This window comes from Enoplosus armatus, chromosome 12 (genome assembly GCF_043641665.1).
Source record: "Enoplosus armatus isolate fEnoArm2 chromosome 12, fEnoArm2.hap1, whole genome shotgun sequence".
Taxonomy (NCBI): domain Eukaryota; kingdom Metazoa; phylum Chordata; class Actinopteri; order Centrarchiformes; family Enoplosidae; genus Enoplosus; species Enoplosus armatus.
The window spans coordinates 22,968,623-22,982,081 of record NC_092191.1 but is presented as its reverse complement, the minus strand read 5'-3'; the positions used below and the strand labels follow the sequence as shown (position 1 = coordinate 22,982,081).

General features: G+C 43.4%; 1 protein-coding gene across 1 annotated transcript in view; it reads right to left on the bottom strand.

The window, feature by feature from the left end:
- Window positions 1-477: 477 nt before the first annotated feature.
- Window positions 478-13,459, bottom strand: part of pdzd8 (PDZ domain containing 8) — a 33,726-nt gene continuing 20,744 nt past the window's right edge. The window contains exons 4-5 of the mRNA XM_070916579.1: window positions 2,960-3,122; window positions 478-2,840 (exon numbers count right to left, since the gene is read on the bottom strand). Coding sequence (XP_070772680.1) covers window positions 478-2,840; window positions 2,960-3,122 — 2,526 coding nt within the window. The remainder of the gene's footprint in view (window positions 2,841-2,959; window positions 3,123-13,459) is intronic.

Here is a 13,459-nt window from a genome sequence, read left to right as displayed (position 1 = left end):
ATTCTTCTCCTTCTCCAGAAGTTAAAAAGACGATTCAGACCACAGAAATGTGCGTTTTTCCCGAAATCCTTGCGTCAAAGCAGTTACAGACAAGAAAGCAAACTAAAATCAAATGCGTACAATGACATTTTGAAGCCACAGGGGAGGGGAGGGGGTTACACATGCAGCACTACCACGGGCAGCTAATAGTGTAGCTCTCAAAGCTTCCCTTTAAACCAAGAGCGTGGAAACGGCATCACATTGTGCAAATCAAAACATTTAACAACAGGTTTACCGTGAATCCTTAGGGAGGAAATTCCTTTTCCCATCATTTCTTTTTCACACAAAAATAAAAACAAAACAGAACAAAACGTGTGAATCAATCACTGGACCCCAATCTCAAAACAGTCAATTGGACCTAATTTTGCTGGGAGGCCCACGCCCCAAAGCACTTGTTCCCTGTTCCTCTCTCACTCTCTCTCTCTTTTCTAGTCTTATTTAGTGGAGTGCCTCCACGCAGATCTGCTCCTCGGTAATGTCATCCAGCAGCTGCACCTCCACAGGGCTGCTTATGTCACTATCATAGACCTCTGTCCCCATCAGGGCCTCTTCCTCCAGGCCTTCTCCTTTGCCTTTAAAGCCTTGCTGCTCTGAAGGAGAGGTGCTCTCCACTGACTCCAGGTCCTCGATGCCTGCCCGGTAGTGGATCATTAGCAGGGTGAGGGCCTGGAGTCTCTCCCCAGACTTGGCCAGAGCAGTACTAATGAGGGCCTTGCGGCGGGCGTCTGCAGCCTCCCTCTCCTCCAACAGAAGGGCATTATTGTGCTCCAGCTCCTGGTCAATTTCCTGCTGCAGCTTGTCCAGCATCAACTCCAGCTTCTGGGACCGCTCGTCTGTGGGCAGCCCCCGGTACAGGTCGCGGCCTATCTCCTTCACAGCAATGAACACACTGTCATCCAACCCACCTTCCTTGCGTACAAGTTTACTGCTGCCACAGCTGCCGGCAGGCTGCTTTGAGGGGCTGGCACCACTGGTGTAGGTCTCAGTATCGCTGCTCTCATTGTCTGAAGTGTTGGGGGTATGCTTCGGTGAGGGCTCCACCACTCCAGGCACCACATCAGCCACCTGCTCAACCAGCCGAGTCTTGGGCACCTGGCGGAGGTTAAGCAGGCGGGAGCTGGTGTTGATTATATGGCGCGTTAGGCCAGTGGTGGCCCGGTTTATGGTGGATTTGGCTTCAGGGTCAGCTCCGCGACGCTCAGTTGCTGCCACACAGAAGGGATTCTCAGTGAGGCACTTGTCCTGGCACTTCTTGTGGCAGACGTAGGCGCAGATCATACACTGAGAGGCTGCCTTGGTCCAAACTTTCTTCTTGCAGTATTCACACCAGGTGGGGTTCTGGAACTGGGTGTCCTGGAAGTTGTGACGAACCTCCACCAACTGCATGGCACCGTAGGCCAAGTCATCACGCGGTGCTGAGGGGACATGCTCCCTCTCCCTCTCTCTCAGATCCTCATCATGGAGACTTCCCTCTCGCTCCCTTTCTGCCAGCCCCGCTGGATACTCTAACTCACCCTCAGCTAAGTAACAGAAGTTTAGAGTAACATCTCCGTAACACAGCTTCTCATTAAAGCCCTTATGGGTGCTGAGGCTGCGTAGCGCAGTGCGGCTGACGTTAGCTCTGGGCTCTGGAGGCCCCAACCTAAAGGTGCTCTGGTACTCTGCTGAAGATGTGGCCATACTTTCCAGGGCTACATGCTCCAGCTGGAGGCTGACATGACCCAGGCACAACAAACTGCCCAGCTTAAAGGGATCTTTGCACCACAGGGCCACATTAAGGTACTTATGGTTGCTCTCCACCTCAAACACTACAGAGGCCTTGGGCCAGCGTGCGGTCTGGTTACGAAACATGGTTTCTGGGGATTCCCAGAGGGTGTGGTCCTCTAGACTGTCCCGTGTGCTGCAGGAGCTCTCTGAAGTTTTGTCCTTTGCTTGGTCGGCCTTGCTGCTGCTAGTCACAGTGGTAGGGACTGGCAGCTCATCACTGGACTCTGCTGGCTTGGTAGACTGCTTTGCCTCAACCTGTTTGACACATATCTTCTCAGTACCAGTCTTGTCTTCATTGACTCCAGTGAGAGGAGCTTTTTCTGGAGATTTTTCAGAAGCGCTGATGGTGGTAGTCATGGTAGGAGCAACAGTAGCATTAGTAGTTGTAACAGGATCAACGCCCTCCAAAAGACTGGTTTCTGAGGAGGCTGATGTCAACCTTATCTGAGGTCTTGGTGGCACTGGGGGGCGAGAAGGAGGAGGTGGAGGGGGGACGGTGGGGCGTTGCAGACCATCCCCTTGATCACTACTGGTCTTATGTGGTGAGGGCTTTGGTGATTCTTTGGGCTGGGGTTTTAATGGGGACTGGAGACCCACCAGGTTTAACTTTCGGTTGAGAATGGGTGATATGGTACCAAGGGGCTTAGAGGCCAAGTTGGCCACAGTCCTTTTGGGGCTTTGGTTTACTGTAAGAAAGGAATCCTCTTTAGTGTCACTGATATTCGTGGTACTACTGTAAGGGCCAGCAGTCTGGCTAGGTTTGGAGTCCACAATCAACTCTTCAAACTCAGAGTCCATGTCTTTGCTGTCGGATATGTCAGAAAGAGTAGTGATGGGGGCAGGGTCTTCCTCATAACCCCCAGGCTGTGAAATAAAACCAGTTTCCTCTAGCTGCCCAAACCCTTCCTGAAGAGTTCCCAGGCTTCCAAAAGAGGATGTCTGGTGACGAACCGGTCTCTCATAAAGTACCACCACCCTGTCTCCAGCCTGCTTCAACAGTTTGGGCACTTGAACCGAGGACGTCACTTTGACACCTATGAGCAGAAAGAAGAACAGAAAATAGGCTTTCCATCATTAGTGGGACAAAAAAACTGAATGAAAGTTTCAAAAATGCTCTGCTAATTAACAGTGGGTAAAGTGACACATCTCAGACCTCCAATGGCGATGAGGCGATCACCCCTCTGCAGGTCTGCCAAGGCCGCAGGGGAGTTGGGCATGACCGTCTCAATGCTGACGTGCACTGCATCCCCGTCGCTGGCGGGGACGTGCCTGAACGTCATCCCCACACTGCCACACGGCCCCTTGATAACCTCCGTCTGATGCATACATGTAACAAGAGAAAACTGAACAATGAAGACAAGCATTGATTGAGAGGCCACACACTTATCTACTTAATGTAGTGATAGGACTGTACTGTGCAAGGACGTGATCCGTTCACGAAAGACGTTTGATCTCCCCTTTTTTAGTACAAAGCAGCAAATTCTATACTTTTCTGGTACCTCATTGAGGTTAAACCTCATTCAACCTCAACATCCATGTCTTAATATTTATGGATAACTCTATGGTTATCGTACCAATTGGGAGGATAGATGCAAGAGATCTTCAGAGACATTTATAAGTATTCTAAACAGATTATGGTAATGTTTTGTAGCCTTAGTCTCTATGGAGATCTGTAAGATTGACATAAAGGTTTGGTGAATAAAGCATGGTGTACTGCACAAGGGTTGTCGACAGGTTTTAATTTTGAATTGTGAATTATTATGCCCTTATTTATAATTGTATATAATTTTCTTGTTTGAGGTGTTTTTTCTAAAGTCTTTAAAGTCATTAAACTAATATAAAAGGAACAACGATCTAAAATGTGATAAAACTAGGGGGGAAAAAAGTATTCAGACCGAAGGACAGATAAGGTACATGCACCGTTTCTTTATTGACACATAGGTTTAGAACAAAGAAAATGACCTATTAGATTTGTTTCAAAGTTCAAATTGAAGTTGAAATAATAGCTTAACCAGAACAGATTTGCTTGAACTCTATGGACATGCAGTATTACATTTAACAATAATGAAATTTAATGGGCATTTATTGTAAATAAATAAATAATAAATTACCATTTTGTTCACTGCTGTGTATATTTTGTCACGTTAAAAGGTCTACAACTAACAACAGCTACTGCTGATACCGTTTAGTCCCGATGCAAAACAATAAGAATGACAATAAACTGGAAGTTGACAAACGCTTCGAATGCAACACTGACATCTGCCTCTAACACTTCGATGAGAGACTCAAACTGAAAGTGGTAATTCTGTGGCAGAAGAGAGAGCTGCAATTAAACCCCCACCCCCAGCTGCCTTAATGACAGCCACTGTGCACCGTCCTAGACGCATATCCCACAACACACCTGTTGTGATGCAGAGGTGACCTGCTTCGTGCGCTGCCGTCTGATAGATCAGATGCATGTACAGTAGCAAACTGATGAACAGAGTACGTAAACTCATGCAATTGTTTGTTTGTTTATTTTTTTTAAGATTATCTTTTGGGCAATTTTTGGCCCCCAAGCCCATGCGATTCTAACAATGATTGGTGGAGACTTCCAAACATGGTGGGATCTTTCTGGGCACAGAGAAAGAGCTAACTGAGGAGGCGGAGGAGAAGGTGGATGAAGACGGTACTGTCCTGGTTTAAAAGACAAGACGGCGTGATGTGGGTAGACGGAGACAAATGACTGTAATTTCCCCTGCTGTCATTTGTTACGGTTCTGGTGGAAGGCAGTGATTGAGTTAGGGCTGGCCATGAATAAGCAGATGATCTATACAAGCTGGCAAGGAGGGTAAGGGAGGAGGAGGAGGAGGAGGGGCAGGTTCACTGAAGGCTGAGGGATGGTCCTGATATCCATTCTCATGGTAGCCTAGTTAGTAGACAACCAAGACGCTTGGCAAAAACTATGCTTCATCTATAGCCATATATACTAACAATAATACACAGATTGCAGATTTCTGTGGCAGAAATAAGACGGAACGGTTTGACATGAAGTTAGATACTAGAAAATGTCTTCCTACAGCAAATCCGTTCGTGGCTGAGATCAAAGACGGCCAAGGGAACGTGACAGTCATGGAGACGGAAGTTCTTCCAACAACAAATCAGTTCGCGCGAGCGGTTCTTGCGACCCAATACCTGCAGTATATTAGTCATTTTCAATGCGTTATATGTTCAATTCTCTGATGTTTTGTCTGTCTGTCTCTGTCTCTCTCTGTCTCTCTCTGTCTCTCTCTCTCTCTCTCTCTCTCTCTCTCTCTGTCTCTCTCTGTGTCTCTCTCTCTCTCTCTCTCTCTCTCTCTCTCTCTCTCTCTCTGTCTCTCTGTCTCTCTGTCTCTCTCTCTCTCTCTCTCTCTCTGTCTCTCTCTCTCTGTCTCTCTCTCTCTCTCTGTCTCTCTCTCTCTCTCTGTCTCTCTCTCTCTGTCTCTCTCTCTCTCTCTCTCTCTCTCTCTGTTTAATCTGATCTGGCCATGTTACAAGCTGTGCCGTGTAGACTATAACCACGTTGCAGAGGCAACAGGTTGCTGTGGGGGAGAATGGGGAGGCTAAAGGCCTATTCAGCTTCCACATCACACAGTGATCATTAGTTAGTGCGCAGTAGGCTCTGAGTCTCAAGGCTGGACGGGAAATGCAAAAATCGCTGGGACATCATCCAGGATATTGGAAGTGGAACCGCACATTTATCCACAAGATGCAACCGATAATCCAGTCGATCTCACGGGGTTATCCATCCTGCTCATCACACTCCTGCAGGCAAATATATTCCGCTATACATTGTTACGTATTTTTAATATATCTATATACACCCAGCGGCCACTGTATTACTGTAGGTACTTTTAACTATTGGGTAGCATAGCAGAAGTTGGAACCTGCTGTGGTCTTCTGCTGCTGTGGGACCGTCCACTCCAAGGTTCTGTGCTGGTTGTTGTAACGCCTGGTTATCTGAGCGACCGTCAGCTTCGTTTTAGCTCGAACCAGTCCGGCCATTCTCCTCTGACCTCTCTCATTAATGAGGCATTTACTGCATGGCATTATCAGTATTTCTAACACATTGGTACCATTTGATGTATTTTCTAACAGATTTTTCACGTTTTGTTGTTTTTTTTGTGCCCTCGTCCAGAAGAATTCCATTTCACCTCATCTACTTTTTTATGGTTGACAAACTGAAGCACGACACAACATTAAACGAAACACAATTTTGTCATTCACAATAAGAGACAGAAAATATAGCACAAACAGTGTGAATGTTTCACCATATAGCATCAGTGAAATGGGAAAATCTGAAGTGTAAAAGGTTAGAATTTTCTGACTAATTCAGGATTAATTCATTTTGATCTGCAATATTCAAAGTGTGGGAACTGTTGGGTCTCTGTAATAACATTATAAAGAGTCGGTCTAGACCTGCTCTATTTGTAAAGTGCCATGGGATGACTTTTGTTGTGATTTGGCGCCATATACATTTGAAATTGAAGTATTAAAATAACAAGAAAATCTGATTTGAACACAAATGAAGATGTCTCCGACATAACACACTTGCTCAACAAGATATAGCCTTTACAATTAAAATGTGTAAACCTCACACACACACACACACAAATAAGTACAAAGACAACATGCGGTTTCAGATATCACACTTCAGATATTAACATGCGATTCATGGTGTAGAACAAAAAAAAAAAGAAATCCCACCAGGCATGTTAGATTTTGCTTCCAACCAGAGTGGCTGATTCGGATTTATCCGCCACATATTTCTCTGGCATTTGGCGCACGGCGGGTGGTAACTTAAGATCCTGATGCCACTGCTGAGTGGGGTCAGCTGCCGCTTGGCTACTTCCTAGCTATGAGTAAGAACTGCTGAACGGTGAGTGGAGGCGCTGAATGTCATTAATTGGAGTTGCTGTGTGTATACAGCTGCACCACTGGCTGCAATGTGACCATTGTGCCAACAATAGATTTACAAGGGAGAGGGAGTCCATTCTGCTGAAGTGCAAATAGTGGCGATGTCCCTTTTACACCCATTTACACCACTAATACATGCACAGTCACAGAGATACGCACCTAATTATATTTCCAGTGATAAGACTAGAGCTCTCCACAGCAGCACACGTTTGTTTCAAAGACATAAAGCTTAAAGTTTTACTCCTATTTACTACTATTTCCTGGGTATATACTCTTTTAGTTTCAAGCCTAAAAATAACAAAGGAATCATTGTACAAAACAACTATAATACACCTCAGGGAAAAAAAAAAGAAGAAAACCTGGGTTTTGTATTCATCATTTTGGCAAAAATAGCATTTAATTCACCCGACCACGTGACACAACAAAGCTTGTTTCAGAACATTTTAAAAATAAACTTAGCTCAAATACATTTAACACATTGTTTAAAACAAAAAAATTAATGGTGAAAGCTGTGTCCAGGAAATCATGCAGGGCAACGCAGGCTGAATAAACCTTTACATCTGTTAAAAGGCTTCCAGTTCGACAAGGAAACAGCCTGAACTGGGTTTGGTACCAGGCACCATTGAAGGTCTAAGGATAGAGGGTGTCACATACGGTACAGGTTTTAAAAGGCCTAAGAGGCAAATTTGTGATTTTGGGCTATATCAATAAAGTTGACTGGACTTGGTATCATATAATATTTCATTAAAAAAAACAAATGAATATAAGAATATAGGCATAGGAGGGGTGAAGTCCTATTTAAACCGTCCATCTGTGTTTAAGTTCATTTTGTTATTACAGTTGAACTGACTTCATGAAGAATGTTTTGTCTCTGTTCAAGTAATGTCATTGCTGCTGGCTGCCATTGTTTTGTCATTATTGTAATGTGTATGTTTGTGTACTTTAGTTGCTCTTACTGAGTTTTCAGAGGGTGTTGTATGCTGTACAGATTGTAAAGCCCCCCTGAGGCAAATTGTGATTTGCGATATTAGGCTATATAAATAAAACTGACTCGACCATACCATGTAATCATGCTCTTGAATCTGAAATTATTATTATTATTATCAAGTACATTCTCACACATATTTCGGTTACATTTAGTTTGATTCTTACAAAGATACATAATAATCGCTGTTAAATCAAAGTGCCAACTTGAAGAATGAAATTGGGGTTAAGCCAGTATTCCCTTTTACAACTCTTAAAGGAGGATTTTGAAAATCCAAACACGCTTCAATAAAAAAAAAAAAAAAGTGAGCTATGAATCCCCCCCCCCCCCCCCCGACTTTACTGAGAGAAAGTAGCTGTTTGGCGCTTCTCCAAATTGCAGTTTAATTGTTGTGTGGTGGAGCTTTCTCTCGGGGCTGAGCAGCAGTGACTGGACTAACCTTGTTAACATCGACTAACACAACAAGCAGCTCTTGGTTCCTTGTCTCTCGGCAGGAAAAAAACAAACCGTCAGCAACCCCCCCCACCCCCGAACCGGCCAGATGTAAATGGAGCAATTCCCCATCTATTTCGGCAAATCCAGCCTCTGTTTTATCTGCACTGCCAGAGAGAACAAATGAAAGGTTAATATGTTCAAATGGCAGCTATCACTGCTTTAAAGTTCTCTCCTTTACCTCCAGGACCGAAAAACACAGGCAAGTCTCCCTTTGATCCCCTGAATAAAACATTCATTGTGATAAAAGACATCCATTACACTTTCTGTTACACATAAGATACCACTTTTTTCACTCGTGTTTTTTTTTTTTTTTTTTGCAGATAACACAACACATAATGTTTAATGTTTAAAGGCTAAGTCTGGTGATATTGTATATTTGTGTTATTGTCAACAAATCCCATGTGCGGACACAAACCGATAATGAATATGTCCTACTAACAAGTATTGTGTGTTCTGGGCTCCGTGGATGTCCAAAAACTATTAAAAACACAGTCAGTGAGCCACACATTACCATGAACACACACACACACACTATAGTTTATTTGGACTCAATCGCACATACACCGTCCTGCTTCCCCAAATACTCACAAGAGGACCAAATGTGGATTAATCCACCACTGAAAATAGTCCTCGGGTTTGAGCCACGTTTTTTTTTTTTTTTTTATTAAAATGTACTTCTCATGGGGTTTGTTTTGTCCTCTAGGGACCATAAATGTCAGTACATAACTCTAATGGCAATCAATCCAGTAGCTGATGAAATAGTCCAGTCTCGACCAAAACGATGGGCCGTCCTACCTACCGACCTTGCCACCCCTAGAGCAGCGCGTTAGAGTTAGCGTGGCCAAAAATGATCAATTATAGAGGAGTAACCTAGCTAATCCACGCTGCTATACTTTGATATTAGATTTTTGGCTTGAGAACCAAGCTTTCTAAAATTTCATTGCTGAAACGCAGAGCTAGAAGAGAAACAGCTGCTCCACCGGCCTGGATGACTGATTGTACCATCTGCCAACCGAAACTAAAAAAAAAAAAAGAATTACAGTCCTGCAAACGCAAAAAATATCCTTGTTCATCCGGAGAAAGTTCTCCCCTAAACTTTTGTATTTTTTTTTTTTTCACATTTTACTTCGAGGTTTAAAGAATTTGTTTAGGATCCATACTTCCTAGTAGTAGTATAGTAGTACACTATATTTACTGCATGACATTTTATTTGAGAGTGGAATGTGTGCTATATATAGTGCCCTTAAGAAAAATAAATAAAATAAATCCCCCCACGACGCATCGCATTGTCAGTAAAATGGTGATTGATGATTCATTCCGACACAAACTATAAATGACTAGTGAATGCAACAGAGCTCGCGCGGGGTCATTTTACCACCAACTGTGATTTACATTGCTGCTGTGTCTGAATTCAGTAAGCCAGTTAGTCCATCAATGTTCATTTTGTGTGTGCACCTGCGTGTTAGTTAGACACTTGTGAACATTATAAAAGTTAGTTGTAAATGCAATATCATATCAACAACCTGAGTCACGTGCATACATTTGAGTGGAGTGGGTTATACTGGACTCCACGGGATAAGTCATCGGAGGTTTGTGTGTGTGTGTGTGTGTGTGTGTGTGTGTGTGTGTGTGTGTGTGTGTGTGTGTGTGTGTGTGTGTGTGTGTGTACTGAAAAGCGGTCTACGAGGAGAGGTGGCTAGCTGCAGGCTGGTCTGCCCGAGCCCTGGCTTGATGAATAGTTCGGATGGAGCAGCATCTCCTGTTGCTTGACTGAACATCCCTCTGCTCTCCAGCAGTTCTGGGAGGATGCGTGTGAGACGGAGAGGTGTGTGTGTGTGGGGGGGGGGGGGGGGGGGAGATGAGCAAATCTCTTTCCCTGTCACTGCGCTGCTTGGTAATTTAATCTAATACCACATGTCAGATCGATTTGTGTATGGTTATAGGGTACAAGTCGCCGCGAGGCAAGTGCGCAGCAATTCCCTGCCACATCCAATTAGCAGTCCAGTGGTGATCGGCGGGGGGGGGGGGGCTGAGGGGTGGGGTGCATGGCCAGTAGCTGCTCAGGTGTTTACGTGGGCACTTATTAGGCTGGTTAACGATGACGCGTGCAGATTTTGTAGTACGTGCCTCTCAGACACAATATCACAGACAGGTGTTAAGTTACAGTGTGAAGTCTGTATTGGAACATTTCAAGCGTCTTTTTCCTTCGAATCTATCCGTACACAGCAGTGCTATCAAGACATCATCTGGATGTTTCCACGGTGTCTTACTTCATTAGAGCGTTTGAGCCAGCATCGTCTTGGAATGGGGTCAAATGAGCCCGGTAGTGCTTTTTCTAAGGGGTCACTGCTCCATCTAAGGGGGACAATAAACAGCACAATGAAAACTGTACATCCGGTGAGTGCTACAGAACAATATTGGCCATATCATATTAGTAATGATGGTTTTGATAACATTAAGAACTTTTGGATAATAATGTAAAATTATACAGAGGTAAAAAAATTAAGGTGGTCAAAAAAAGTACACACTCAGTTTGACCGGGACTTAACTGTGCCATTGACAAATATTATCAGTATTTTATTTGGATGTCAACTTCAAATAACTTTTGTGTGTATAAAAAAGAAGAAAAAAAAAATCAGAGTGAGATAATACATTACCGAGATACTTAATACTACTTATAAATTGTTTTAATACTTACTAATGACTTTTACTAATTTCAAGGCTGGCCTACAAAAATACATCATCCCATCTACCAGACAACAGCCAACAGGTCCTTTGTAGTTTGATTTCGTCTTAACTCTCTGAATTCATGTTGACTGGCTCTAATCAAATCTAAAACATGAGATGCCTGCTAAAAGCATTTATCCTTCCCAACTGCGTCCAGGGGAGTTGCACTGACGAGAGATTTCATGTCATTGTCGCATTGCACACTCTGGATCAACCTCTGTTAAAGAAACTGAATGCTAACCTACAATTGGTAGTCTGCTAAGTCAACGTAAAGATGTCAAGGACTCTGGGCATCCCGTTTGTTCAAGGTTCAAGGTGCACACAGGGCTGTACAATGAAATTAAAATTGTAGCCCCCTTCACGCTACACACACACACACACACACATATATATATATATAGAAATAACCAAAATCAGAACAAACAATATGTACAGTGACTTATATACATATAATGTGCAAAGATAGTGGTATGGTAATGTGAAAAAAACAGCATAACTCCCATTCCCATTTGTGACACCATCACCGTCATAACTCACAGACGCTCTTTTCTCCGTCTATGATTAACTCAATAACATGACAATTTCCACATCCATTGAACGCCTCCACCAACCCCAGACCACTTGTGCTCAAATGCACTGGCGCATTCACATATCCATCTACGCTATGTCGATACAGAAAATATTACAACCTGAACACAAACACACAGAATAATGGGCACAACCTAATTCTGCTCGATTGATGTTGGGGAAAAATGGATGGACGCGCAAGTGTAGCAGTGGACGGCGGGATCCTTCTTGAGCAAAATCACTATGAAGTTTAGTTTTACACTCGCGTTCGTTGTGCGGCTCGATCTGAATTTTCAAGTTGCCTTTTTATCATAGGAAGCAGGACTCAAAAGCGCGGAGAACAAAAGGAGTTGTTATGGCGACACGGGCTAAACAAAAAGGTGCTTTGCCTGATTTGCACTTGTATGCACAGCAACAGTGGTTTCGGTCGCCCACACGGTCCCTTTTTTGTAACACGGTCATTGTCCTGGCATAAAAACAAAACAAAAAAAAAAGAATCTGTCATGACTGTTAGGTAATCCTTGTTTAATAAATGACAACAAAATGTCGAAATTACTACCACTGGTTCAGAAAGGAGTAAGACACCATTTCCCTCGTTATCAAGTTGGCATTTCAGTCCGTCCTCTCCTTTGAACACCAAACACTGCGCCTATCTCCCTCCCCGGTGAGCTCCGCCTGTTGCTTTCGAAGCTGGGATTTCCAAAGTGTCATTTTGCTTCTTGGAACCTATAAGGAGCGATCTGACCGCCGGACCGCGTAACATTTACTTATCATTCGTTTTCAACATTTGCGCCGTTTCTCACCTAATTTTAGCCTATAGGTAAACAGGCTACATGTCATTAACATCTCGTCTCTGCTGGCCCTTTCAACTAACCCTCATCCCCTCGGTGAGTCGGGGGGGGGGGGGGGAGCACGACGAAAAGAAATGCTTTTATTTCATTTGGCTCCACTGCTGCACAATACATCCTATATAATATCATTTTTGCTAAGCAGACTCAGAAACGGCAAATAAACTCAGTGGTTACCATCACTCTAAATAACACTGACACAGCAGAAGAAAAACAGACAAGCCTACGTCATGACAGTTGACAGATCCTTCCAGATGGAAAGACGTGGCATTCGGAGTAATTTCATAAATCAAGAGCCTGTATTATCTCTGAGTTGCAAAAAGATAACAGGGGGGGTTGTGAACATGAACATGACTGCGTGGCTTACACTGCTGGATGTCGTCCAAGGCACATAATTGAAAAGGTCACACCTTTTCCAACAAGTGTACCTGATACTGAAATGTTCACGCTGAAAGAAATTATAGACATTTCCTACAAAGTTTCCCCAGAAAGATGAAGGTAAATTTTGGTTCGAAGTAAGGGAAAATAAAGCCGGTGTTCAACCGGTACACTTCCAATTTAAATGATAACAATTCATCTTCAGCGAAACCTAGAAGGTTTTTTTTAGTCACTGCACAGCAAGTCAGCGGAATATGGAAGCATGCAGTTCAACATATATTGAGAATGAAGTTGCCAATAATAAATTAATAAAGAATACCCATCCCAGCAACACCCTGTTCACCCTGCTGCAGTCAGCAAGCGATACAGAAGTATCCGCTGAAACTCCTCAACTCCACGCTGTTATGCTGGTTTTGCACATTAACATACCACTACATTTGTATAATATATGTACATAAGTAACTGTATATATTGTTTTTATTTTCATTCAATTCTAATTTCAAACATTTGTATATATGCTCTATGAGAATAGCCTTAATTGAGCTCCAACTTTAATATCACTGCGCACCCCCGTGTTGTAGAATAACTAATAAATGTACCTTGAACGGAGCATTTCCCTGCATGAAATTCCGGTTTGACCAAATTTGACAACGTAGATCTTTTCCGGAAGTTATTAGGAAAATATTTGGAACGGGTTACCAAATGTTTTGAATCAAAT